We start from the raw sequence: 24,689 nt of genomic DNA on the forward strand, positions 1-24,689 counted from the left end.
CATCTGACGTGGGAACATGCCCGGCACACTTCAGGCCAGCGAGCAGTGTCTCTGGAGACTGCACAGGAGGAAGTCTCAGGAAATAAGGTCAGATCAGAGGATGCACGTTAGCAGCAGGCATGTCCATGAGCTGATTTGTAGAGGCGTTTGGATTCACTATGCTACTGACCAAAGGAATCTGAGATTCTAGTCTGAGAATATTAAAGGAGAAGGAGAGGCCCTGGCTGGTGTAGCTCATTTGGTTGGAGCGTTGTCTGTACACCAAAAGGTTGTGCTTTGGATTCCCCATCTGGACATGTACCTAGGTTGTAGGTTCAATCCCTGGTCAGGGTGCCTACGGGAGGCAACCTATTGATGCCCTCTCTCACATCATGTCTCTTTCTCTCTCAAATCAGTAAGCATGTCCTCAAGAAGGCCCGGTCAGTGTGGCTCAGTGGGTTGAGTGTGGCCCCATGGACTGAGAGGTTCCAGTTCAATTCCTGGTCAGGGCATGTGCCCGGGTTTTGGGCTCGATCCTCAGTAAGGGGAATACAGGAGACGGCCAATTGATGTTTCTCTCTCTCGTCGATGTTTTTACCTCTCTCTCTCTCTCTAAAAAATTAATAAAAACATATTTAAAAATAAAATAAAATAAAGGAGAAGGAGAAAGATGAAACCAGGCCTGCTTTTATTTGTTTAATTACCATGTCTCCGTCTTCTAGCCATAGACACTGCTTAATGAATGTCTGTTTTCCTCCCTACACTTCCCCACTTACACCTGGGGCCTGGCAAGGAGGGAGCAAGTAAGATACCTGGTAGGTGACCAGCTTTCCTTTGCAGGTATTACTATGAGGTCTTATTATACCTCTTAACCGCAGTCAGATTTAAAAGCTTCTCTTGCCTGCCTCCTAACTACACTAAGGGATTCTCTGCTTCCCTGGCTGGAAACCCATTGGCATCTTAATAAAAACTCAGGCAGCAACATGGGCTCATGATGGCTAATATATAAACTTTCCCCAAGCCATCTAATACAGAATTTAACATGGAGAGTATTCTATTAGTCTCTGCTGGGTAAACAAAAGAATGTGTTCACAAATTTTCTCTCAAGGTCCCTTTGCTCAGTAGGTGCTGTCTTATGTTACTTTGAGTAGCGTCTGTTTCAGAGGCTACATCCCAACCTTGTTCTGCATGGTAAGGCTGTTTGAGTAGGGCTCCCTGAGCCCGGCCTGTGGGTGTCTGCTTACATCTGGGAGGGTCCAGGGAATATAAATGTGCCACAGGAGAGCAGCTGCAGACAGCATTGAGGCCACAGGTCTGAGGCCACACAGTGCTTCCCTCTGCCACAGGATATCTGCCTGAGATGACAATTTCCTCTACAGCAACATTTAAGAGGTGCACAGAATAAAAAATAAGACTAAGTAAGAGAAAAATAAATTTAAAAAAAGGAATCCCCCCCAAAAAGGTGATTTGTTGACAATGGAAATTGTAACGTTGGCTAATTTACTATTCTATAGTTTAAAACAAAATTAATATTTTCTTTTGGTTATCAAAACTATACACATATAGTTGTTGTTTTTTTAATCCTCACTGGAGGATATGTTTCTATTTATATTCAGATAGAGTGGGAGGGAGAGAGAGGGAGAGAAACATTGATGTGAGAGGGACACATTGACAGGTTGCCTCTTAACATGACCCTGACCAAGACTGGGGACGAACCACAACGGAGGCTCCTGCCCTTGGCCAGAATCAAACCCGCCACTCATTGGTCCGAGAACTGACGTCTAACCACTGAGCAAGACTGGCCAGGACTACACCTATAGTTTTATATCTTTTTTTTCACCTGTAACAAATCCTGAACATTTTCCCAATAATACGTTTTTTAATATTATTACTAAAAGATATATAATGTTCCAACAATTTGTCATAATTTACTATATTATGTGCCTATTTTGGACAATTAGTTGTGTTCAACTTATATCATAAACTTTTGTAAACAATGCTACAGTGAACATTTACATAATCAGTATCCAAATTGCTGATCGATGCCCTAAATGAGAGTCTCAGAAGTCAGAAGTGTAATTATTTGGTCAAAATATATGTATTTTTAAAGGGTTTTTGATAAATATTTCAAACTGCTTTCCAAAAAAGTTGCATTAGCCCTGGCCGGTGTGGCTCAGTGGTTGAGCACTGACCCATGCACCAAGAGGTCACTGGTTCAATTCCCAGTCAGAGCACATGTCCAGGTTGTAGGCCTGATCCCCAGGGGTGATCGTGCAGGAGGCAGACAATCAATGTTTCTCTCATCGATGTTTCTACCTCTCTCTCCCTCTCCTTTCCTCTCTCTCTAAAAATCAATAATATATATATTATTTTTATAAAAAGTAGTATTAATTTATACTCCTCTCCAACTACTCTCAACCAGCCCCATCTCCCCATTATATTTTAAGAGAGTAGCAAAGACATGCTGGGTTCAAATGTCAGCTCTACTCTATTAGGAAATGTATTTAACCTCACTAAAGCTCAGTTTCCTCATCTGTAAAATGGGGACAGTAATGGTATCTAGCTCATGGGGCCATTGTGAGGATTAAATGATAGTATAAAATTGCCTAGTACTGTCCCTGGTACATCACATGTACTCAGTATGTTAGCAACTGCTATCAGTAACCAGCAAGACCACTCTTCCCCAAGTCTCTCCTAGCCAGAGTAAGACTCTACACACAGTCCAGAAGAGTACAGAGCTTCCCTGTTTAATAAAACTGTTCAGTAGCTGAAGTCACTTAATTATGGTATCCACAGTGCTTTTCTGCCCTTTATACATTATTTAACAATTATATATTCTTCTTTATTATTTCAAGGGAAACATTTGTTCAAGGGGCAAAAGCTCCAATTTGGAAAATACTTTTTTTCCAGAAAGAGAGGAAATCAACATAAATAGGTTTGTATTTAATCATCATAAATAGGCCTCATTGGGACATTTTGGCCATAGCCTCTCAAAAAAGAACAATGTGTATGCATTTAAAATATATATTGTATTGATTTTTAGAGAGAGGAAGGAAGAGAGAAACATCCATGTGAGAGCGTAACATGGATCAGCTGACTCCTGCATGCCCCTTACTGGGGATTGAACCAGCAACCTGGGCATGTGCCCTGGCCTAGAATGGAACCGGCCGCCTTTTGGTGCACAGGACGACGCCCAACCAACTGAGCCATACGGGCCAGGGTGAGATCAATGTTTCTTAATGTCCCTAAGAAACTTAACTAAGAGAGACCCATTCCAGTTAATTTGGAAGCTCTGCTAGAACTTTGCATAGAATTTGGTGAGTTTTTGATTTGGCTGTCCCCAGAATTTTTTGTTGAGATGATCCCAAGATAACAAAATCACTTGTAAAAAAGCTGTTTAGCAGATGGGTGCCCTAAAACTGTTCCATGAAATCAGTTTAGTTCTATTTAAATCCAACATAGATCGTTTTCCATTGCTTTATGACAATATATTTCCTTAATCTTTTTATAAAGCTAGATATTTATCAGATGTGGGAACATAAGTATTCACCTTCTAGAGAGAAACCATTCAAAACTGTTCTGTGTCTATTGTCTAAAACACTATTACTATCAGTGAAATAAATACACAGGATGTATTCTAGTTTCTTTATAGTTCCTTGACATTGGGTAAAGTTGCGTCACTACTTAGGAGAGAAATGCTGGGGCATTTCATGCTGTAAAAACAACAGAGGAAATGAAATTGTTGCTGCTGTTTTCTTTCACCTGGAGTTCCTTCTCTTGAAATCTACTAAATAAAAAGATTTGGTCTGATGCCAAAGGTAGCATTTGGGAACAGAAAACTGATTCAACTCTTCCCTTTCTAAAGTACAAATATGCCCAGTGTTTTCCTGTCCTATTTTCTTTCTCCTTACTCTGAGATCAGTGTTATCAGACCTGTAAATTTCCCATGCAGTGAGTCACCAAATAAACAGAGGTATATGATAACAGTTGAGTTTAGACGTCTTCCTGTCCAACTGCTTTGGCCAAAAATAAAGGGTAATTCCTCCTGTGAGATGGGTTAGGGAAAAATTCTAACTTAGAGTTGCTCAGAACCTGAATAAGAAAAGAACTCCTTCCTTCATGCTGTAGTAAAGATCACAGCTTCACAAGCAAAGCACAGGCCAGATTTTGCCCCAAATGCCTCTTTGGCTGGCACAATCATACTCTGTACCCTACATTTCATCTTTACGGATGCTATATGTATTACTGAATTCCTACAGTAATACAAGAAAGGCAGAAGAGAAAATAAAATAGAACTATAGACCTCAGCCTTAATCCAGAAATCAAAATGTTTGTGTTGTGAATCTGCATGTGCCCAGCTCTGCGCAAGGCCTCTCAGGGATACAAGTGGAGAAGGAGTCTATGAGTTTCTGAAAGATAATGATGGTGTAAAGGCCTCTTTGAGTATTTCTGATTGCCTGTTATATTATTTTCTCAATAATGAGAACTTGTGTGAAGGTCTACTCCTCTGTTAAGAGTGACCTCAAGAGTCAGACCACATGGATTAAAATCCCAGCACTGCTACTTTGTAGCTTTATAATTTTCAGTGACTGATTTAGACGCCCTGTTCTTCAGTTTCCTCATCTGTAAAAATGAGGATTATAATAGCAATACCTACCTTGTAGATTATTATTATTACCCAATGTCCATCATAGCTCTTCTAGTTCCAAGTACAGTATATTATCTTTAAAAAGAAGGACTACACCATCAGTTCTCATAATTACTCTGAAGCTGAGTTTCAACTTTGAAACTCTGAGCAGTCCCTGTTTTTTGAAATGGCTATTTGGGTTCTATTTCCAGCCATGACAGAGTAGCTTGTAGAAGGAAAATCTTCCCATAAGAACAATTAAAAGAGCCAAATAAAATTTAAATATATACACACACACATATACACATTGAAGAGGTTTGGGACTTGAAGGGTCAAGAATCCTGAAAGAAGGAAAACTCACTGAGATAAGTCTAACAGTCTACACTCCCCATTGAGTCATTTGTTGACTCATAAGCATAATGAATATAGGACTGAGAAGTTGGGCAGGAAGTGGCTGTTAAAAAGAAAAAAGAAAATAAAAAGATGGAACCAAAAAAGACCCCAAATAGCCACAGCAATCTTGAAACAGAAGACCAAAATAGGAGGAATCACAATACTGGATATCAAGTTATACTACAAAGCCATTGTAATTAAAACACCCTGGTACTGGCACAAGAACAGGCATTTAGATCAATGGAACAGAACAGAGAACCCAGAAATTGACCCAAGACAATATGCTCAATTAATATTTGACAAAGGAGGCAAGAGCATACAATGGAGTAAAGACAGCCTCTTTAATAAATGATGTTGGGAAAATTGGACAGCTACATGCAAAAAAATGAAAACAGAACACCAACTTACACCACACACAAGAATAAACTCAAAATGAATAAAAGACTTAAATATGACTTGTGAATCCATAAAAATCCTAGAAGAAAATGTAGGCAACAAAATTTCAGACATCCTACACAGCAGAATGTTCACTGATACAATGCCTAAGGCAAGAGAAACAAAAGAAAAAATTAATACATGGGACTACATCAAATTGAAAAACTTCTGCACATCAAAAGAAATAAGCATCAAAATGGAAAGGGAACCCACAGTATGGGAGACCAAAATTGCCAATGATACATCAGATAAGGGGTTAATTTCCAAAATATATAGAGTACTCATACAACTCAACTAAAGGAAGACAAAAAACCCAGTTGAAAAATGGGCAGAGGAACTAGACACCTCTCCAAACAGGACATACAAATGGCTAAGAGACATACAAAAACATGTTCGACATCACTAATCATCAAAGAGATGTAAATTAAAACAACTGTGAGGTAATCACTTCACACCTGCCAGAATGGCTGCCACCAGCAAATCATCAAACAACAAGTGCTGGCGAGGGTGTGGAGAAAAGGGGACTCTAGTACACTGCTGGTGGGAATGCAGACTGGCGCAGCCACTGTGGAAAACCATATGGTGTTTCCTCCAAAAATTAAAAATTGAACTGCCCTTTGACTCAGTGATCCCACTTCTAGGAATATATCCTAAGAAGACTGAAACACCAATCAGAAAGAATATATGTACCCCCATGTTCATAGCAGCACCATTTACAATTGCTACGACCTGGAAACAGCCCAAGTGGATAAAAAAGCTATGGTACATATACACAATGGAATTCTACGTAGCTATAAGAAAGAAAGATCTCTTATCCTTTGAGATGACATGGAGGGACCTGGAGAGTATCATGCTAAGCAAAATAAGCCAATCAGAGAAAGGCAAATACCACATGATCTCACTTGTTTGCAGAATATAATGAACAAAACAAGATGATGAACAAAATAGACCCAGAGACATAAAAGGAATAGGATTCAGATTGACAAACCTCAGTGGAGGAGGGTGGGGAGAAGGAAGAGATAAGCTAAAGAACTTGCATGCATATATACATAACCAATGGACATAGACAACAATGCCGGGGGGTGGGGGGGGAAGGGGTCAGGATTGGGAGGAAGGTGTCAATAGAAGATAAAGGAGAAACATCTGTAACAAAAATAAATTAATTAATAAAAAATGATAAGCTATAATCACCTACAAATTGAAAAAAGAAAGCAAAGAAGGTAAGTAGAGGCTTTGGCAGACTCCACGGAACAACAAATATTGATGTTCGGGGCCACCAAAGCAACCAAGGCTTGAGATGCTAAGATCTTGAAGTGAAAGAAAGTTCAGAGAAATGATCCAAACTGAATGAGCTGCTTTTTGCCTCTACATCTTTGACAAGTAGTAAACAGAACAGGCTGAGTTAGAAAAGCAGAACAACAGTGGCCGTGAAGAGACTGAGAAATTAAACATAGTGAATGACAGTACTACAGGGCTAGATAAGTACACATGAATGTTCAGAGCCTAACAAAGCAGAGTAAACACCTCCTGCTTTCAAGTGAAGCTCATGGGACTCCATCTTAGAAATAAGGATAAATAAACATAGACCAATCTTTTAAGGATAATGCCCAACTTCAATCAATGTATTCCCTGAATGGCTTAAGGTGCTTTGCATTTAATCTGCCTGCCAGAGTTAACATCATTGAGAGTTTCTACAACTTCTCATATGTAATATCTAGCATTTAATAAAAAATTATCAGGCATACAAAGAGACAGGGACAAGAGAAAAAATATACAGTACAAACAGACGCACAGATGACCCAGATACTGGAATTATCAGATACAGAATGTAAAATAACTGTGATTACCATGTTCAAAAAGTTAAATGACAAGATGGAAAATTTTATTAGAGAACTGAAATCCATGTATAAAATAAGCTAAGTAGGAATTCTAAAACTGCAAAATACAATAAATAAAATTAAAAATTGAATAAATAAATTTAGCAACAGTTTTAGACACAGGTGATTAAAGCATTAGTGTCCTGGAAGATTAGTTACCAGAAAATAACCAGATGAAAGCACACAGACCAAAAATTAATAAATAAATAAAATAAAAAGATAGAAAATAGCATAAAAAACATGGAGGACATTGTGAAAAGATACACTATATGTGTAGTTAGAGTTTCAGAACAGTTCCAGAGGGAGACTGAGTTGGGAGCAATAGGAACAATATTTGAAGAGGTAATAACTTAGAATTTTCCAAACCCAATTTAAAGGGATCAAGTTGCGGATTCAAGAAGTACTACAAACCTCAAGCATGATAAATACAAAGAAAAACACACCTAGGAATGTCATAACTAAATTCCCAGGAGGGGAGGGGGAAACAAAGAAAGAAAATCTAATAAATAGCCAGATTATCTTCCCAAATAAATTACCTTCAGAGGAGCAACAATAGTAAATAACAAAAAGCCAGCAACTTCTAAACAGAAACAATGGAAGCCAGAAGCATTGAAATGATATCTTTAAAGTGCTGAAAGAAAATAACTTTAAGCAAAAGCATATTTTAAAATTAATACAAAATAAAGCCGTTTAAGACACACACACGCAAAAAAAGGCAAGATAATTTGTTGCCAGCAAACCAGCGCTTTAAAAAACGAATAAAAGCGAAATAAGCCAATCAGAGAAAGACAAATACCACGTGATCTCACTTATTTGTGGCATATAATGAACAAAATAAGTTGATGAACAAAATAGACTCAGAGAAATAGAAAGGAATACAGTTCAGACTGACAAACCTCCGAGGAGGGCAGGGGGATGGATGAGATAAACCAAAGAACGTATAACCAACGGACGTAGACAACATTGCTGGGGGGTGGGGAATGGGCAGGATGGGGAGGAGGATGTCTAGGAGGGAAAAAGGAGAAACATCTGTAACAAACATAAATTAATAAAACTTGGGAAAAAATCCAATACAAATGAACAAAACTTTAAAAAAAGGAATAAAAGGGGTTCTTCAGGCAGAAGGAACATTACCTCTGTTAGAAGAGCAATAAACGTGGAGGAATGAAAAATACCAGAAACTAAACACAAATGAATAGTGATTATATAAAACAATAAAAATGGCTATTTGGGGAATTTAAAAAGCTAGTGCCAGCCAGCCTGCCTTTTGGGTCTCATCTGAAAAACAATTTTCATTATCTCTTAAGGAGCAAAAAAGGATGGTCTTGACCAGAAATATTGTTTCCTTCCACATTAGGGGCCACACAACATTATAATACTAATCCAACCCTTCTACTCATTGAAGAATAGGACATGTGAGGGACCTTTGAGGGGTTATTTAAAACTTTAATCACTGTTTAGAAACCAGTGCCACAAAAAGAAACTAGCAACCCGCTAAGAGCAATGCTGCTATGTTACGGGCCTCTGCCTCACTGTACATACGTTATCTCACCAAATTGTCCCAACAATCCTGCCAGGTAGGCATTTTTCTCTGTTTTACAGGAGTTCAGAGAAGTTAAGGAAACTGCCCCAGACTGCACAGTTAGAAATGGATGGGGCTGCATTTTAACCCAGGACTGGAAAGCCCATCATATTTTACTTCCCAGGCCACAGGCTCGAAAGGTTCCAGCCAGTGAAATAATAGTGTTGGTGCACATAATAGTTCAAGGGGATGATCTAAATGTGCATAGCATACATGTAGAATATTCTGCAAAATAAAGTGAGAAGATGGGTGGATGGATGGATGGATGGATGGATGGATGGATGGATGGATGGAGTAAGGTAGACACAAAAGCCCCTGTCTCGGGCTCACAGATTCAATATTTGTACTGCAAATCCAGCAAGAGTGCTGCAATTTACAGAAACTTCTCTGTTCAAAACTGTCAGAATGGGCCCAGCAGCTGTCTTAGTAGTTCACTGTCACCTGCCATTAGGTGATCTTTTAAAATGCAAGTAAAACAAAGGTGATAAAATTGTAATATATTTGCATGTTAAATAACTTAAACAGGCCTGAGGGGGTATTCAATACAAAGCAGGCTTTCCTCTGATGGGGGAGAGTGAGGAGGGTAGAGGTGGAAGAGGACCTAGAAGGGATAAATGGTGATGGGGAGAAAAATAACATAAAATAAAAATAACAATAACAATAGCCAACACACACACACACACACACACACACACACACACAGAGCAGGTTTTCCTCCTATTTCAAGCATCCAATTTCACTCTCCAGAGGCAATGGTCATTGATATTCTATGCTCTTACGAGTGTAGATCTCTATCTATACTACACCTGTATCTATATGTGTACATATGTGTAAGTCTGTATGTATACTTTTTCCTTGCACAAATGGAAGTATACTATAAACTGATCTGAACCTTCATTTTTCACATAATGAAGATTGTTCCTATTGCACATATAAATCTCAGTGTTTTTTAATAGGTGTATAGTAGTCCATTGAAAAGATTAATAAAGTTTTATTTAAACAACCCCCTTTTGATGGACATTTGGAGAGTTTCAAGTCTTTTGATGTTAAAAATAATACTTTTAATGAAAAACATTCTTTATGTTTATGTGCAAATAGTTTACAGGATAAATTCCTAGAAGTGGAATTGCTGAGAAAAAGTTCGTGTGCATTTTTTATTTTGACAGCTAATTCTCCAAATAGATGACACTAAATTGCATTCCCTCCAACAGAATATGGCAACTTATTTCCATATACCCTCACACAATCTACAAATCATCAAACTTTTTAGTTTTGCAAATTGTAGGTTAAAAATCATAGCTAGTAGTTTAAATGTGCATTTCTCTAATTTTGAGTGCAGCTATTTTTCATATGTTTATAAGTAATTTGTATTTATCTTTCTTTGAACTGTCTATTCATATCCTTTGCCCATTTTTGCATTGGATTGTTGGCCTTTCGCTTGGTGATATTCATATTTACATACTAAGAACATTAACCCTTGGTCTGCCATATGCTGATGCAAGTGTTTTTCTAGGTTATCATTTGTCTTTCAGTGTTATCCATGGTATCTTTTCTTTGCAGAAATGTTTAATTTTCATATAGCCAAATTTATCAATCTTTTCTTCATAATGACTAGGCATCAGGGGATCTTATCATTCATGAGGCTAAATGCCCAGGAGCTGTTTCATATTCAGAGTTTGTTGAAACGTCTCAAGATGCAGAAAAGTTTGCAACAATATCTTTATACTGGAGCATCAATAAGCAATAATGGAACCTTTCCTGGATTTTTTTCTTGAAGTTCATTGTTAATATTTTTGAAGTTCTTTTTTGTTGTTGTTGTTGTTTTTAATCCTCACCAGAGGACATTTTTTGATATTTTGTTCAGATAGAGTGGGAGGGAGAGAGAGAGAAACATCGACGTGAAAGGGACACATCGAGTGGTTGCCACCCACACGACCCAACCAGGGCTGGGGACAAACTGCAACCAAGGTACTTGCCCTTAGCGGGAACCGAACCCAGGTCTCTCCAGACCGCAGGCCAACTCTCTAACCACTGAGCCAAACCGGCCAGGGCTGAAGTTCTTCAAGACAGTATTGATAACATATGGATGTTGTTATGAATATTTAGGACTCACCTTCCCCCTCATTGGGAACTTGCCACTTAACACTTCAGAGTACAAAGAGGCAGTTGTGGAAGAAGCTGGTGTGGGTGTGTGTCTTACTCTAAAAATAATAACTACACTTCTCATTGTATAGTGGTATCTCATAGTAATGACACGCTACCACTTTTCAAAATTTCTACCTATACATTATATAATCTGATTCACAAGATAAAGCTGGACAACCAGGGGTTCCCATCTCCATTTGGCAGATATGGAAATTAGGGAAGGCAGTGGTTTGCCCAAGCTCACACAGCTACCAAGTAGCAGAAAGGGGCTAGAACTTAGGTCTTTTGATTATAGATCCAAAGTTACTCTACCACAGCCTTTCTGGCTCAGCTCACTATTTTACTCCCTGCTGCTGACACATTTCGCCACCAAAGAAGAAATTGCTCCATGGAACCAGCCTCATCAGTATGCCATGCTTGGGGCTGGCATGCAACAAGGAACATAAAACTCTGCTTTTTACCCTAACTGGTCCCCCTTCCAGTTGAGAGCTGTACTGGACCACAGGCTTTCAGACACCATCAAAGCATTGCTGATTTATGCTCAAATTCGATGACACCTGTGGAACAGAACTGCAGACAAACTGATAGTCGAGTCCTTTCTATAAAGGACTCCAGCATTTACAGTAGCTACCTACAGATTCACATTTACAGTTTCAACTAATCATAAACCTCTTTGGGGTCTCACTTCTTCCAAAGATGGGCTGCCACTCTAAATTATGACACTAAAGATACAGCCCAGTCTTCTGTTCAGGGCCTGTGACTATGAACTGTCCCTATATTAAGAAGAATAACGATGAAGGCAGGCATCCTAAGTTACCTATTGGCCTCATATTGGCCAGTGGTTCTCAATCCAGCATACTGATAGTGTACTGTAGGATGTTTAGCAACATTTAGCATCATTTCTCTACTCACTAAATGCTGGTAGCAACCTTCCCCATTATGACAACCAAAAATGTCTCCATACACTGGGGAGCAAGAGCACCCCCAGCCAAGAACCCCTGATATAGGGCCTTATTATACTGTGCCAGATTCTTAAAAGACCCTTGATTTCCAGTTATGAAACTATTATGCGAGATCCTAGACTGACCCATTGCTCAAAGTTAATGGGGGAAAAATAACTAACAGACAAACTATCTGAATATACCAAACTACAATTTAAGTTTGCAAACAACTATTTCGAGTTAACTGCTTACAAAGGGTGTCTTTTCTTATCTCCATTCTGGGCAGAATGAGGACTTCAGATAAAGAAAATTAAATTGATCACACTCTTCAATCAATGACATCATCAGCCCCTTCTCTTATACGTGTGGATGCAGGTATTTATGTATTTTCTGTATCCCCATTTCTCATTCTCATCCCCCTCATTCCTCAGTGGGATCTATCCTAATATACTTAACACATATCTTTCTGTTTGTAAGTGTCTTTGTGTGATGTGTGTTATTTTGAATATATTTTTCTTATTGAAGTAACTGGAGGTCCACAATCATTTATTCACAATTCTGAAACTTACAAAGCTCTAGACACCAAAAGTTTTTCTTAAACTCAGCAGCAAACTCTGATTCAAGGGACAGGAAGTTATTTGTATTCTTTACATTTAGTGTAACCATTCCCCCAGGTTGCTGAAGAAATACTGTGTTCAATCATGAGATGTGGTCTCTTTTCTTTCAAAAATCCAAATTTTTTGAATTCCAAACCAAATCTGACTCCAAGGGGTTTAATTATCTACCTCTAGTATTATATATAGATCTTATTCCATTTTTACCTTATGTTTGTACCCAGTACTGTGTTTTCAAGATCTATCCATGTTGCTGCATGTACATCCAGACCATTACTTATACCTACTGCAAAACACTCCATGAAGTGGATCCCTCACATTTTCCTACCCACTTCCCCAGTGGTGGGCAACTAGATTGCCTCCAACTCCCCACCACTACAAACAATGACTTAACAAACATCCTCACACATGTCTCTCTAGGGGCCTGTGTAAGAATCTCTTTGGGATATATATCCAAGGTAGAACACTGTGTCATAGGTATGCATATAACTTAATCTGACCAAGCCATGCCAGAATGCCTTCCAACATAGCTATACCAGTGTACTTTTCTGCCAGCACCAGCCAGTATCCATGTACTCATCTTTGCCAGTCTCATAGTTATACAATGATATCTTATTTTTGTTTTCTTTTTTTTTTTTTAATTTCTTTTCTTTTTAATTTTTTTTTTTCTTTATGGATCTTTAGAGAGAGGGGAAGGGAGAGGGAGAGAGAGATAGAAACATTGATGTGAAAGAACATCAATTGGCCACCTCCAGCATGCCCCCTGACTGGGGATTTGGCCCACAACCTGGGCATGTGCCCTGACCAGGATCGAACTGGCAACCTCTTGGTTCATGGGTTGATGCTCAACCACTGAGCCACACTGGCCGGGCTTATTTTTGTTTTCAATTGCATTTTTCTGATTATAATATATCTGAGCATCTTGTGATGCTGGTTAGCCTTTGGGGTTTCCTCTTTGTAAATCCTGTTCATAGGCTTTGTCCATTTTCACTGGGATTTCTGTCTTTTTCTTTCTTATTTACAGGAGTTCCTGTGTACTTCCCTATTGGTTTTAGACCATTGCAAAACATCTTCTCCTAATCTGTCAACTGTCTGTCAACTTTGTCCATGGTTAACAGGAAATCATACTACAGAAATTCTTAATTTTTATGTAATCAAATGTATCAGAATTTTGCCTATGGCTTGGGACTTTGATATTAAAAAAAAAAAAAAAAAAACAATCCTTCCCACTCTTGAGTGACAAAATAGTCTCCTACATTTTGTTCTACTATTGTAATCGCTTTACTTTTGACATTTAGTCTTTAATCCACTTCCAAATGGCTTCACCTCTGTATTTTGTTTTAGGTTGCAGTCCAGTTTTGTTTTTCAACATACAGTGATCACTTTCTACTGGATAATCCATGTTTTCCTCATTAATCTGGATGCCATCTGTATCTCATACTAAATACCCATAGACAAGTCTCTCTCTTTTTGTTTCAGTAGTTCATTTGGCTGTTCTTTTGTCAAACACTATTTTTATTGCTATTGCTTTGAACTATGTCTCTATATCTGGAAATGCTAATTCCACATCTTGATGATTCCTTTGAAAATTTAGCTTAGATGTCCATGGGTTTTATTCTTATATATTTTATAATAGGTTGATTAAGTTCCTCAGAAAATTTATTTGTAATTTGTACTAGGATTGCATTGAATATGTAAATTAACTAAAGGAGACTATATATTGAGTTCTTTATATACTAAGATCTTTCACCCAAGGATATGGAATGTATTTCCATTTTAATTAAATCTTTAACTGAAGATTAAAGATATTATGTCCTTGAGTAGACTTTTAAATTTTTCTCCAAAGACTGTTCTATACTTACACTAATTTATATAATAAACAACCCAAAATATGGGTACTTTTATTATCATCATTTTTCAGATGAGGAAACTGAACCCAGAGAGATCATAACTAGCCCAAGAACACATAGTAACAACACAAATAACAGAACCTGGATTCAAATAGTTTAGAGTCCAGACCCTTTTTTTTTTAGACTCTTAACCATTGTACTGCCTTTCTTTCTACAGGCAGTTACTTTATATAGGTTAGTTGCTACTGTGAATAGTATCTTTTTATTGTTTATTTATTATCTGGTATATTATTTTTATTATATTTTCTAATTGGTTGTTGCAGATGTAAAGAACTTGGTTGATTTTTGTAAGTTGATATCTGTATCTAGTGAAGTTGCTGAATTCTCTTATTAGTTCTACTATCTGCTATATTGTTTCTGTTTCTTTTCTATACATCAACTATAAATAATAAAAATTTTGCCTTTTCCTTTGCAATTTATAAACCTCTATTTTTTTTTTTCTTCTCTTATAGCATTGGCCAAGACTTCCAGTATAATACCAGACACTATGTAGTAGTGATCATGGGTCAAATAATGCCTCTTATAGAAAAGTAATGTTATCCCAGAAGTTATTCCTTTTATCTTGGCTACTGTATGTGCAGCTCATCAGAGAACTGTTTCACAAAAGTATAGGTTAGAAACTGTGTCTGGTGGTCAATAATACATTCTGAGCAAAGGCCTCTGCTTATTTATGGTACAAAAATTACCTTTTCATAGAAGATGGCCTTCCAAGGGAGAACTGGCTCACTTGTGATAAATTTTACTTCCTTCTGACTTTAAGTACATTTAATTCCATCCTAAGCCCTATGGCAACAACACAGCTCTGCACCTGCCACTTGCTTCACACAATCTGCTAAATGTAATTGTCTCTGACAATCCATTGGTCTCTATCCCCATAGGGGAATTCACAGACAGGAGCACAGGAAGGAGCCTTAGTGATCAACTATTGCTCTCATTTACACACATCTAAAAGTCCCTAAGGTGGGTACCTCATTATCTTCAAGCAAATGATCTGTCTAGGGGGGCTGATGCCAACAACGGAGAGAGCTTGAATCAGACCAGGGGCTAACATAGCTTTCTCCTAATTGGCTTCATCACCCCATCTTCAGTAGAGGTTGGCTCAGCCAAGTTTTCATGGTAGCACCTCAGGGCTTACAGTGATCTCATCTATCCTGACATCAGTGGAGACCCAGAGGAGAGAAAGAGGAAACACTCACTCTTCTCTCCTGTATTCCAAAAGGCTTATTCCTATCCAAGATCAGTGAATTGGCACAAAGGTGGACACTGGCAGCTCCATAGAGAAGTCCTGGGCCCTTGGTGCAGGATGACCCTTCAGAAGCTTTGAGTGGGTGACAAAACACACCCCTCCATTTCATAGACACCCAGGGTGACTAATGCTTGTGGTAGAAATGATTGAACTGAAAAGTCCCACAGGAACCTCAAACCCAGCATATCCAAAATGGGACTTCTCACTGTCTCCTCCAAACTATCTCCCCTTTTACAGTAACCCCGGTGCAGGAACTGGAACAACCTCCATTAAACTATTCTCAGTGTCTGTCTGGCCCTTTCACCTGAGGAGTTACCAACTCTTGGCCCCTCCCGGTCCTGAGAATCCCTCCTGTCCACCTTTTGTTCTCCGTTTTGAATGGGGCCTCGGCCACACCCTCCCAACTGCTCCCTTTGCTCTACTCCTGATCCCTGAGATCCATCCTCCATACTACTGCTGAAGAAATCTTCGCATCATGCAAATCAAACCATATCTCCTGCCTGCAACTCTGAAAGGCTTCCCACCACCGTTAGCAGAATGTACACTCCTTAGCATGGCATCTACTACCCTCATGGCACAGCCCCCTCAGCCTGTCCAGTCTCACACCCTGACAGCAGAACCCCTAGATAGCTACTTCCCTCTACCCTCCCCGATTGTGCTTTTGACCCCTGTTCCCCCTACCTAGAACCTGCATCCCATCCCACTGGGAGCCGTCTAATGCCTATTCATCCCTCAACACTCAGGCCAGGGGCCCCTGCTCCTAGAAGCCTGTGCTGCTGCTTCACCCCATTACATCGGCTGAGGTGCCCTCTCTCTGGGCTTTTCCTCCCAGGACCCTATACATTCATCCCATTAAGTTGTCACGATTCTCTCCTGGACTTTATAACAAGCTGGATTCTTGAAGACAGTCGTTATTACACAGTCTGGTTTCATCTCTCTTCATATTTAAGACAGTACCCATGGGCAAAACACACTGAAACAGATTTGGTATGGGAGTGCTCCAAAGGGAGCTGTTCACTGCTGGGTGTCCTGTGCCTGACACAGCGTCAGCTTGGCACATCGTAGACCAACTGAATGGATGGTTGGATGGTTGGATGGATGGATGGATGGATGGATGGATGGATGGATGGATGGATGGATGGATGGGGGTGGATGGATGGATGGACGGACGAACTAACGAACGAATAAATAAACTGCTCACCTCTATCCATAACTAGGCGGGTGGTCACTATTCTAATATACCAGAAGGAAAGTGGGTGGCACTACTCAGCGGTCCGTCAGGAGAGGCCCCTACGGCGATGAGGTGAGCGCTGGGTACTGGGAGTTAGGAGCAGGGGACCTCGGAGGGTTGGAGGCCTGGGATGGAGGGGGCTGCAGAGGGTCGGGGTGCCCGAGGGCCCTATTTGGCGATTCTGCGCGAATTTCGCTTTCGCTTTGGGCCAGGCCGGAGGCGGCGGCGGGGCCGTCCCGAGCGACTGCGGCAGGCACCGGGGGAGTTAATCCGAAAGCGCCGCAAGCCCCGCGGACCCGACTCCACGTGTCACCGAGAAACTGATGTCGAGAGAGACAGAGAGAAAGAAAGCAAGAGGCCAGAGTCCGGGGAAAGTCCTGCCGCGCCTCCGGGCAATTATAAAAATGTGACCCCCGGGTCGTCTTCCCAACCACCTCACCTGCGGCGTCCAGCGGTCCGCATCCCCGTCCGCCTCCAGCCGCTGCCCCGGGACGGCGCCCCGCCCGCTCAGCATGCTCCCGCAGCGCAGTGAGTAGCCGGCCTCCCGGGCTCGGGGGCCAGGCGGCAGCCCGCCAGAGGAGGCAGAAGCCTGGCACAGCTAACGCGGAGGCTGAAAACAATCAGCGGCTCCAGCAGAGGAGAAAGGGAGGGGGCCGGGAGACTTAATTGCTCGCCTTCCCTATGCTAAAAAGGACACTGTTTCTTTTGATCTAGAAACAGCCCCTTGAGCTAAGTATCATTATTCAACCCACTTCGCAAGTGAGAAACTGAGGCAGCAGGGGGTGGTTTCTTGCCCAGGGTTCCTCAGCTACAGCTCTAAGAGGGCAGATCCCAGCCGACTGTAAAATGAGGCTGCGTCACCCCACTCTTTCCAAAGCACGGTGAGTCTGGGCCAGTCACTTCCCGCCTGGCCTCAGTTTCCCACTGGTGAAATGGAGAGTTTTTCTGACTGAGCTTGGAGTCCAACACCCTTGTCTGAGCTCATTAGGGGTTCCTTGCAGAGAGTTGGTTTCAGACCCTAGAATAGAGTACTGCCTGCCGAGGACTTGATTAATCTCTCAGGGCTTGGAGGACGATTCAAGGGTGGAGGGGGTTGGCGCCCAGAAGAGGTAGGTGGGTGAAGATGACCAGAATAGGTGGGAGGCAGAGGCAGGCGGATCAGGCAGACCACCTCAGCGAGCCTCTCCGTTGTCTTCCAGTCCTCCTCCTCGTGGTCACTCTGGTCCTCCACCACCTCAGCGTGGCCAGGAACCTCCCCACAGCCACAGCAGGCCCAGAAACGTTGGGGTGCCTCAGCCACTCCCAGAACCTGCTGAGGGCCACCAGCGACATGCTTCAGACGGTGAGCGTTTCCATGTCCTCGTTCACACTCCGCAGCCTCTCTAGGGAAAGGGCTTCTCCCAACCCCGGTCACCTGCGGGGAAATTGTGGAAGTTTATCAGGAGCTGTCAAGAGAGGAAGAGGGTACTTTACAAATGGCCCAACTATTAGCTAAAGAGTCTCAATGAAATTGTGTCTCCAGAGAAAGCAAGAGTGGTAATAAATTATAATGGCATTCCTTTGGGCTGTGTCTACACAGAGGAAAGTGGATATTTACAGTGTTCCCTGTAGCCTGCCAACAGAGATGGAATTAATCGTGTCAGGCCCACACTGTTTCTCTGACACACTTATCAATCCAGGAAACCGTTAGGAGGTGCAGCCTCTGTGCTCGGGGGGCCACGAAGATGAATTAGTCTTGCCCCTCGTGCTGCTCACCAGCTTCCAGTCTGGTGACTCGGTTCGTTGTCAGAGCAACGCAATTCCGAGAGCCTGCGGCAGTGCACGTCCAGCCTTCATTTTTAGGGAGAGAATTCTCTAATTTTATTTACAACCTCATTCGTTTGTTAGGTTTCATATTTTAATGCAAAAAATGTTATTGTTTTTCCTTTTAAAAGTGGTTCAGTAGCTATTGCTTTTCTGCAACAGCCAAAGACTGATGTCTGCAAAGATGTCCTTTTGCCTTCCTGCTCTCTAGTAAATCTTGCTGGAATATTTTTAGCTTGTTGTTTTATAGGATCTTAAAATAAACTCAGTGCCACAAGGCCTTCTGAAAGAACTCTTTTTTCCCTTATCTTTCGTAATGTACTGCCAATTGCTCCTTACAGTCCAATCAATCTTAATTAAAAAGGCGGCTCAGCAAAGGAAAACGGCAGAGATAAGTGCTTTGATTCCTGAAGAAAGGTTCACTATGGATAAAATGCGGGAGCTTCGATTCAAATAGATGCTTTATATGAAAAATCTGACTCTTCTCCCAGATGTAGCACTAAAGGTCAAGGGATTGCAGAAATCAATTTGATGATTTTTATATCAAATAAATACATGTTTTCCTGGGTCAGATTTGCCAAAACAAATAGCTAGCCACTGCAGAAAACTGATGCCAGTGGGTGTCATTCACAGGCCGTAACCAGCACACAGATTTGGAGAGCTCGGCCTGTGTCTTTTACATTTTACTTTGATTTTTTAGTTTGGTGCCATTGAAAAACTGGGCCTTTCATAAAATACAAATTTTCAACTTCTCTTGAAAAAGATCTGAAGAACTGCAACAGTGGGCCCACCTTTCCAAACCTAACTTTTTACAACCTGCCCCGTCTAGTGGCTGCCGGGGTCGGCTTGAGCACCCCCAGGAACAGTGTAAACGTTTTTGGGTTTGTTTTTTTTCATGGCTGCTGTAACAAATTACCACAGGCTTAGTGATTTTAAACAACGCAAACTTATTATCTTAAGCTCTGGAGATCAGAATTCCAAAATGGGCTCAAATCAAGGTGTCCGCAGAGCTGTATCCCTTTCTGGAGACTAGGGGAGATTGTTTTCTTGCCTTTCCCATTTCTAGAGGCTGCCCACATCCCTTGGTATGTGGCCCCCTTCCACCTTCAAAGCTAGCAATGGCCAAATGAGTCTTTCTCGTGCTGTATCACTCTGACCTTGACTCGTCTGCCTCCCTCTTCCACGTATAAGGACCCAGTGGTTGCATTGCAACCCCACCCCCAGATAAACCAAGATAACCTCTCTATTTTAAGGCCAGCTGATTAGCAACCTTAATTTCATCTGCAACCTTAATTCCCCTTTGCCAGGTAATGTAACATATTCTCAGGTTCCAGGGATTGGGAGGTGGGTATATTTGGTGGTGCATGTCGGGGGCATTATTCTGCCTAGCACAGATGGGGATTGTATTACCTATTCCCAAACAGGTTCTCCACCCTCAAACCTTGCTTCATGGCTCATGCAGTTCCCCCTGCTGGCCAACATTCTAATCCTCCCACCGCAGATGTTCCATCCCTGTGAAGCCTTTGCACCCCCCCTCCCCCCGCTGACAAGTCTCCTAGTCATGGGGGCACTTACCTGTCCCCTTGGATGAACTTGGAATCCTGTGGGACAGAACATGACCCTCCTCTTTGCCATGTTCCTTAGTACTTAGCCCAGTGCCTGCACACACCAGGCTTATTGAGTAAAAATTATCTCGATCTTCAATCAAAAAGTAATCAACTTCTTAAGATAAACTTCATTATGATATTCAACAGTGCTTTCCAAGGTGCTTATAAGATGACAACTGCGGATGTGTGTGTACCACAAATTAAATCTCAACTTGTCTTTAGGGTTGCATGTTTGTTATATCCATCAAGTTGTGACCTTAACAGTCCCCCTTTAGAAATTATAATTGAAAAAGTTATTCATAAAACACAGGTGCTTTGGCAGAAGGAAAAGCGTTTCCACCAGGAGCAAGTGTCTCAGCGTGGCGTAGGGTCTGATTAGCACAGCCTGTTGAAATGATTTATAGTGTTTACGCAATGGGAAAACATGTCATCCAGGGAAACGCGTCCTAAAAGCAAGGTTTGGACAAAAAGGAGAGAGAGCAAGTGTCAGTGACCTATTTCCTTTTGTCTTCTGAAGACCCTGAATTTCGTACAGGTCAGAGGAACAGAGGTCAAGGGCAGCCGGAGCTGGTTTTGAGGACAGCCGGGGATGGGAGCCAGGCACTTTATTCATATGATCAACTGGGTTTCTCCTTATGATTTTCACAGGCCAGACAGACTCTTGAATTTTACTCCTGCACTTCTGAAGAGGTCGACCATGAAGATATCACAAAAGATAAAACCAGCACGGTCGAGGCCTGCTTACCACTGGAATTAGCCACGGTATGGACGATATTCCTCCCAAAGCACATCATACAGTTAAAAGCTGGTATCAAACTTCACCTTCTTACAAAAACAGGCCTGTTTCTGGTCTCTACCATCATGAAACTTTAACAGGTCCCACTTCAAAGCTGGAGTTTTTATAAAAATTAGAAACATAGATACAGTTTTCCACAATGTGAATATACTTAACACTGTTAAACTCTGCTCTTAAAAATAGTTAAGATGGTAGGTTTTGTCATTATTTTTAAACCACAATAAAAAATGTTTGAGAAGAAAAGTCAGAAAATTTTATATTAAGAATTAATATCTTTGACATGCGATTTTTTTTTCTCTCTCTAGAATAAGAGTTGCCTGGTTTCCAGAGAGATCCCATTCATAACTGTAAGTCATAAAATTAAAGGTTTTGGCCCATTGAATTTGTGCAATGAATTTGTATCATTGATGTCTGACTGTTTTTTCTTCTAGAATGGGAGTTGCCTGGCTTCCAGAAACACCTCTTTCATGACGGTAAGAGACAAAACTCTTTTGGGGGGCGGGGAAGAAAACGTTTCCAGCCCATCTCAATGGTTTCTTCCTCATTTTGTCATATCGCCCAGACCCTGTGCCTCAGTAGTATCTATGAGGACTTGAAGATGTACCAGGTGGAGTTCAAGGCCATAAATGCGAACCTTGTGATGGATCCTAAGAGGCAGATCATTCTGGATCAAAACATGCTGGCAGCTATTGATAACCTGATGCAGGTGAGGCCATTCTATCAGTGAGGGCACCTTCTTCATGCCAGACAGCCTGCCAGGCTCCCTGAGGAAGAGGTGTACACAGTCAGCCCTTCCTGGATTGGGAGGGGCCTGAAATCCCCCTTCTAAAGCCCCTGCAGAGCGATAGCCTTGAGGGTGTCCTCCAGAGAAAGAGCTAGCACGAGCGGGGTCACGTGTAGAAAAGCAGCCCCCCCATTTGTTGACCAAGGCTCTCTGCAAATGTTTACATACATTTCTGTGTCCCCAAAGCAACCATATGGGGTCTGTACAAAGGAGAAAACCAAAGCGTACAGAGTTAGCCACTTGTCTGAGGTCACACAGCCTGCAAGTGGCAGAGCCAGGAATTAAGCCCCCACCAAAGGGGCTCCCCTACACTTCTTGCTCACTTCTGAAGGCTCAGGTGTGCATGGGAAGGCCAGCATGCACACCTGCAAATACCACTGGAGAAAACAAGCAGGGCTGGTGCCTGGGTGTGACCCCCTCTGAACCAAAATGTGAACAAAATAAAAGAATGACCTGTCGCCTGGGGGCCTCCAGTGTTCCTCATAGACAGGAACTCGCTTTGTAATTTCTAATCATCTTAGCGCATGATACTAACACAGAACAGAAATATTCACGTAAGAAAGAGCAGGGTGAGTGCCTTGGTGACCAGGGCTCAGGATAAAGATGTGGTGTCAGAAATCATTGTCTAAAAAGGAATCTTTCTTTCGCCAGATCACTTGTTTGAAAGGCACTGAACGTCATGCAGTATCAAAGGGGGGGGGGGGGGGGGCAGGATGAGCTAAACCAAAGAACTTCTGTGCATATATGAATAACCATGGACACCGACAATAGTGTGGGGAAGGCAGAAAGGGGGTGGGATTGGGGAGGAGGAGGTCAGTGGGGAAAAAATGGGGGGGGGGCAGCTGTAATACATTCAACAATTAAGATGAGTTAAAAATAATAATAAATGTGTGGGAGAGAAAAAAGAGGTTACCATCTACAGAATTGTAAATCATAATTTCATTTCTAGGACAGAGTCAGGTGATTTGGGCACTGGAATAATTTCTACCAGTAATCAGACAACTATGCCCAAGCCAGTGGCCCCCCTGTGCCCCAGTTCTCTCTACATAAAATGGGAGGACTTCACCCACCCGACCTTTCTTTTAGGCTTTTTGTGAGGAGCAAGTGGAGGTATCGATCGTTGTGCAAATAAGAGATCCTGCTTTGAGTTATCAAATCAATGGGCTAAAACTGGGCGCTCCATTGCCAAGTGTATTTATCTGGCACAAATGCGTTTCTGTAGTAAAGAGGTCTGTTACTGATAGTTTTAATCAGAAGCAATCGATCACCTCTCTATTCTAAAAGGGCTTCGCTTCCGAATGTAACATTTACGAATTAATTAGATATTGCAGCAGATGTCACCTTAACACAATTGTTCCTTTCTAAAATGCGACTTCTCCTGAATGCAAATTCTTCTAAACAGCCTCCAGGGCTCTTCAGAGCCCACCGAGGACACAGGTGCTCGGACGACGAGAATTCTCAGGCTCTGCCAGGCCCTCGCCGGGAGCAGACGGGGCTGGGTCGGGGAGACGCCATGAGGGAGGGGGTCTCAGGCTCTGACACATGTGTCGGCTTCCCCCATTTTTATGGGTGAATGTGTTCATTGTGGAATACCGTTCTGTATGTCATGCTCATTATTTGTCCTCCTAGGGCCTGAATTTCAACAGTGAGACGGTGCCTCAAAGACCCTCCCTTGAAGAACTGGATTTTTATAAGACAAAAGTCAAGCTCTGCATTCTTCTTCACGCATTCAGAATTCGTGTGGTGACTATCAACAGGATGATGAGCTATCTAACTGCTTCCTAAGAAGCTGAGGTGTCGCCCTGGCTGGTTTGGCCCACAGACCAGAGAGTCTCGGGTTCAATTCCGGTCAAGGGCATGTACCTCGGTTGCGGTTGGGTCCCCAGCCCTGGTCAGGGTCCTGTGGGAGACAACCAGTCGATGTGTCTCTCTCGTGTCAGTGTTTCTCTCTCTCTCTACCTCCCTCCCTTCACTCTATCTGAAGATAAATGGAAAAATATCCTCAGGTGAGAATTAAGAAAAAAAAAAAGCTGAGGTGTCTCCCAACCTCAACATCATTTTTATAAAAATTGAACCAAAGAAAATTTTTTCTAGGCTGTGCGGGATGTGGTGGCTTGACCTGGTCCTCCGGAAGCTAGTAATTTTCATGTTTACATTAGTCACCACCCGAAGTTGAACGAAGTTGAACGTGTAACTGCTATATTTAAATGATTCCTTTCATCATGTATATTCCACATTACTATGGATAAATTATTTTAAAGTTTTCATGAGCAAATTGCTAAGGAGGGAAATTTTCTTCACTGGATGTGCGTTTTTGGGGTTTTTTTTTTTTTTTTTGAAGAGCAAGAATTTATAAGCTATTTCTATATCAAAGTGTTCGTCGAAACACTCAAGTATAATTTATTTTAAAATATTTATTTATATAATTTTGTGTTCATGAAGGCATGTGAACTAATATTTATTTGTTATATTTATTTAAATATTTATTTGCAAATGAATGAGAAATGCCTTATGTTATTCTAAAAAATAAAAGGATTGGATTAAAGTGATGCTCGTATTTCTCTGATGTGATTGGAATACTTTAAGTGTTAGAATACACACTGTGGGGAAACTGAAAACGCTGATGAATTTGAACAAAATTACCTCGGAAAGATTGCTGCATATTCTTACTCGCTTCCTAATCACTCTAATCTCACACTAAGGGGAGCCTCATAAGGCG

General features: G+C 41.4%; 1 protein-coding gene across 1 annotated transcript; it reads left to right on the plus strand.

Moving 5' to 3' along the window:
- The first annotated feature begins 18,103 nt into the window (after positions 1–18,103).
- Positions 18,104–23,755, plus strand: IL12A (interleukin 12A). Its single transcript, XM_036243662.1, has 6 exons — positions 18,104–18,322; positions 21,039–21,152; positions 21,492–21,533; positions 21,618–21,659; positions 21,749–21,892; positions 23,600–23,755. Exons 1-6 carry the CDS (start codon positions 18,104–18,106, stop codon positions 23,753–23,755), a joined length of 717 nt encoding a protein of 238 aa, XP_036099555.1.
- The last annotated feature ends 934 nt before the right edge of the window (positions 23,756–24,689 follow it).

This window comes from Molossus molossus, unplaced genomic scaffold (assembly GCF_014108415.1).
Source record: "Molossus molossus isolate mMolMol1 unplaced genomic scaffold, mMolMol1.p scaffold_m16_p_5, whole genome shotgun sequence".
NCBI classification, from domain to species: domain Eukaryota; kingdom Metazoa; phylum Chordata; class Mammalia; order Chiroptera; family Molossidae; genus Molossus; species Molossus molossus.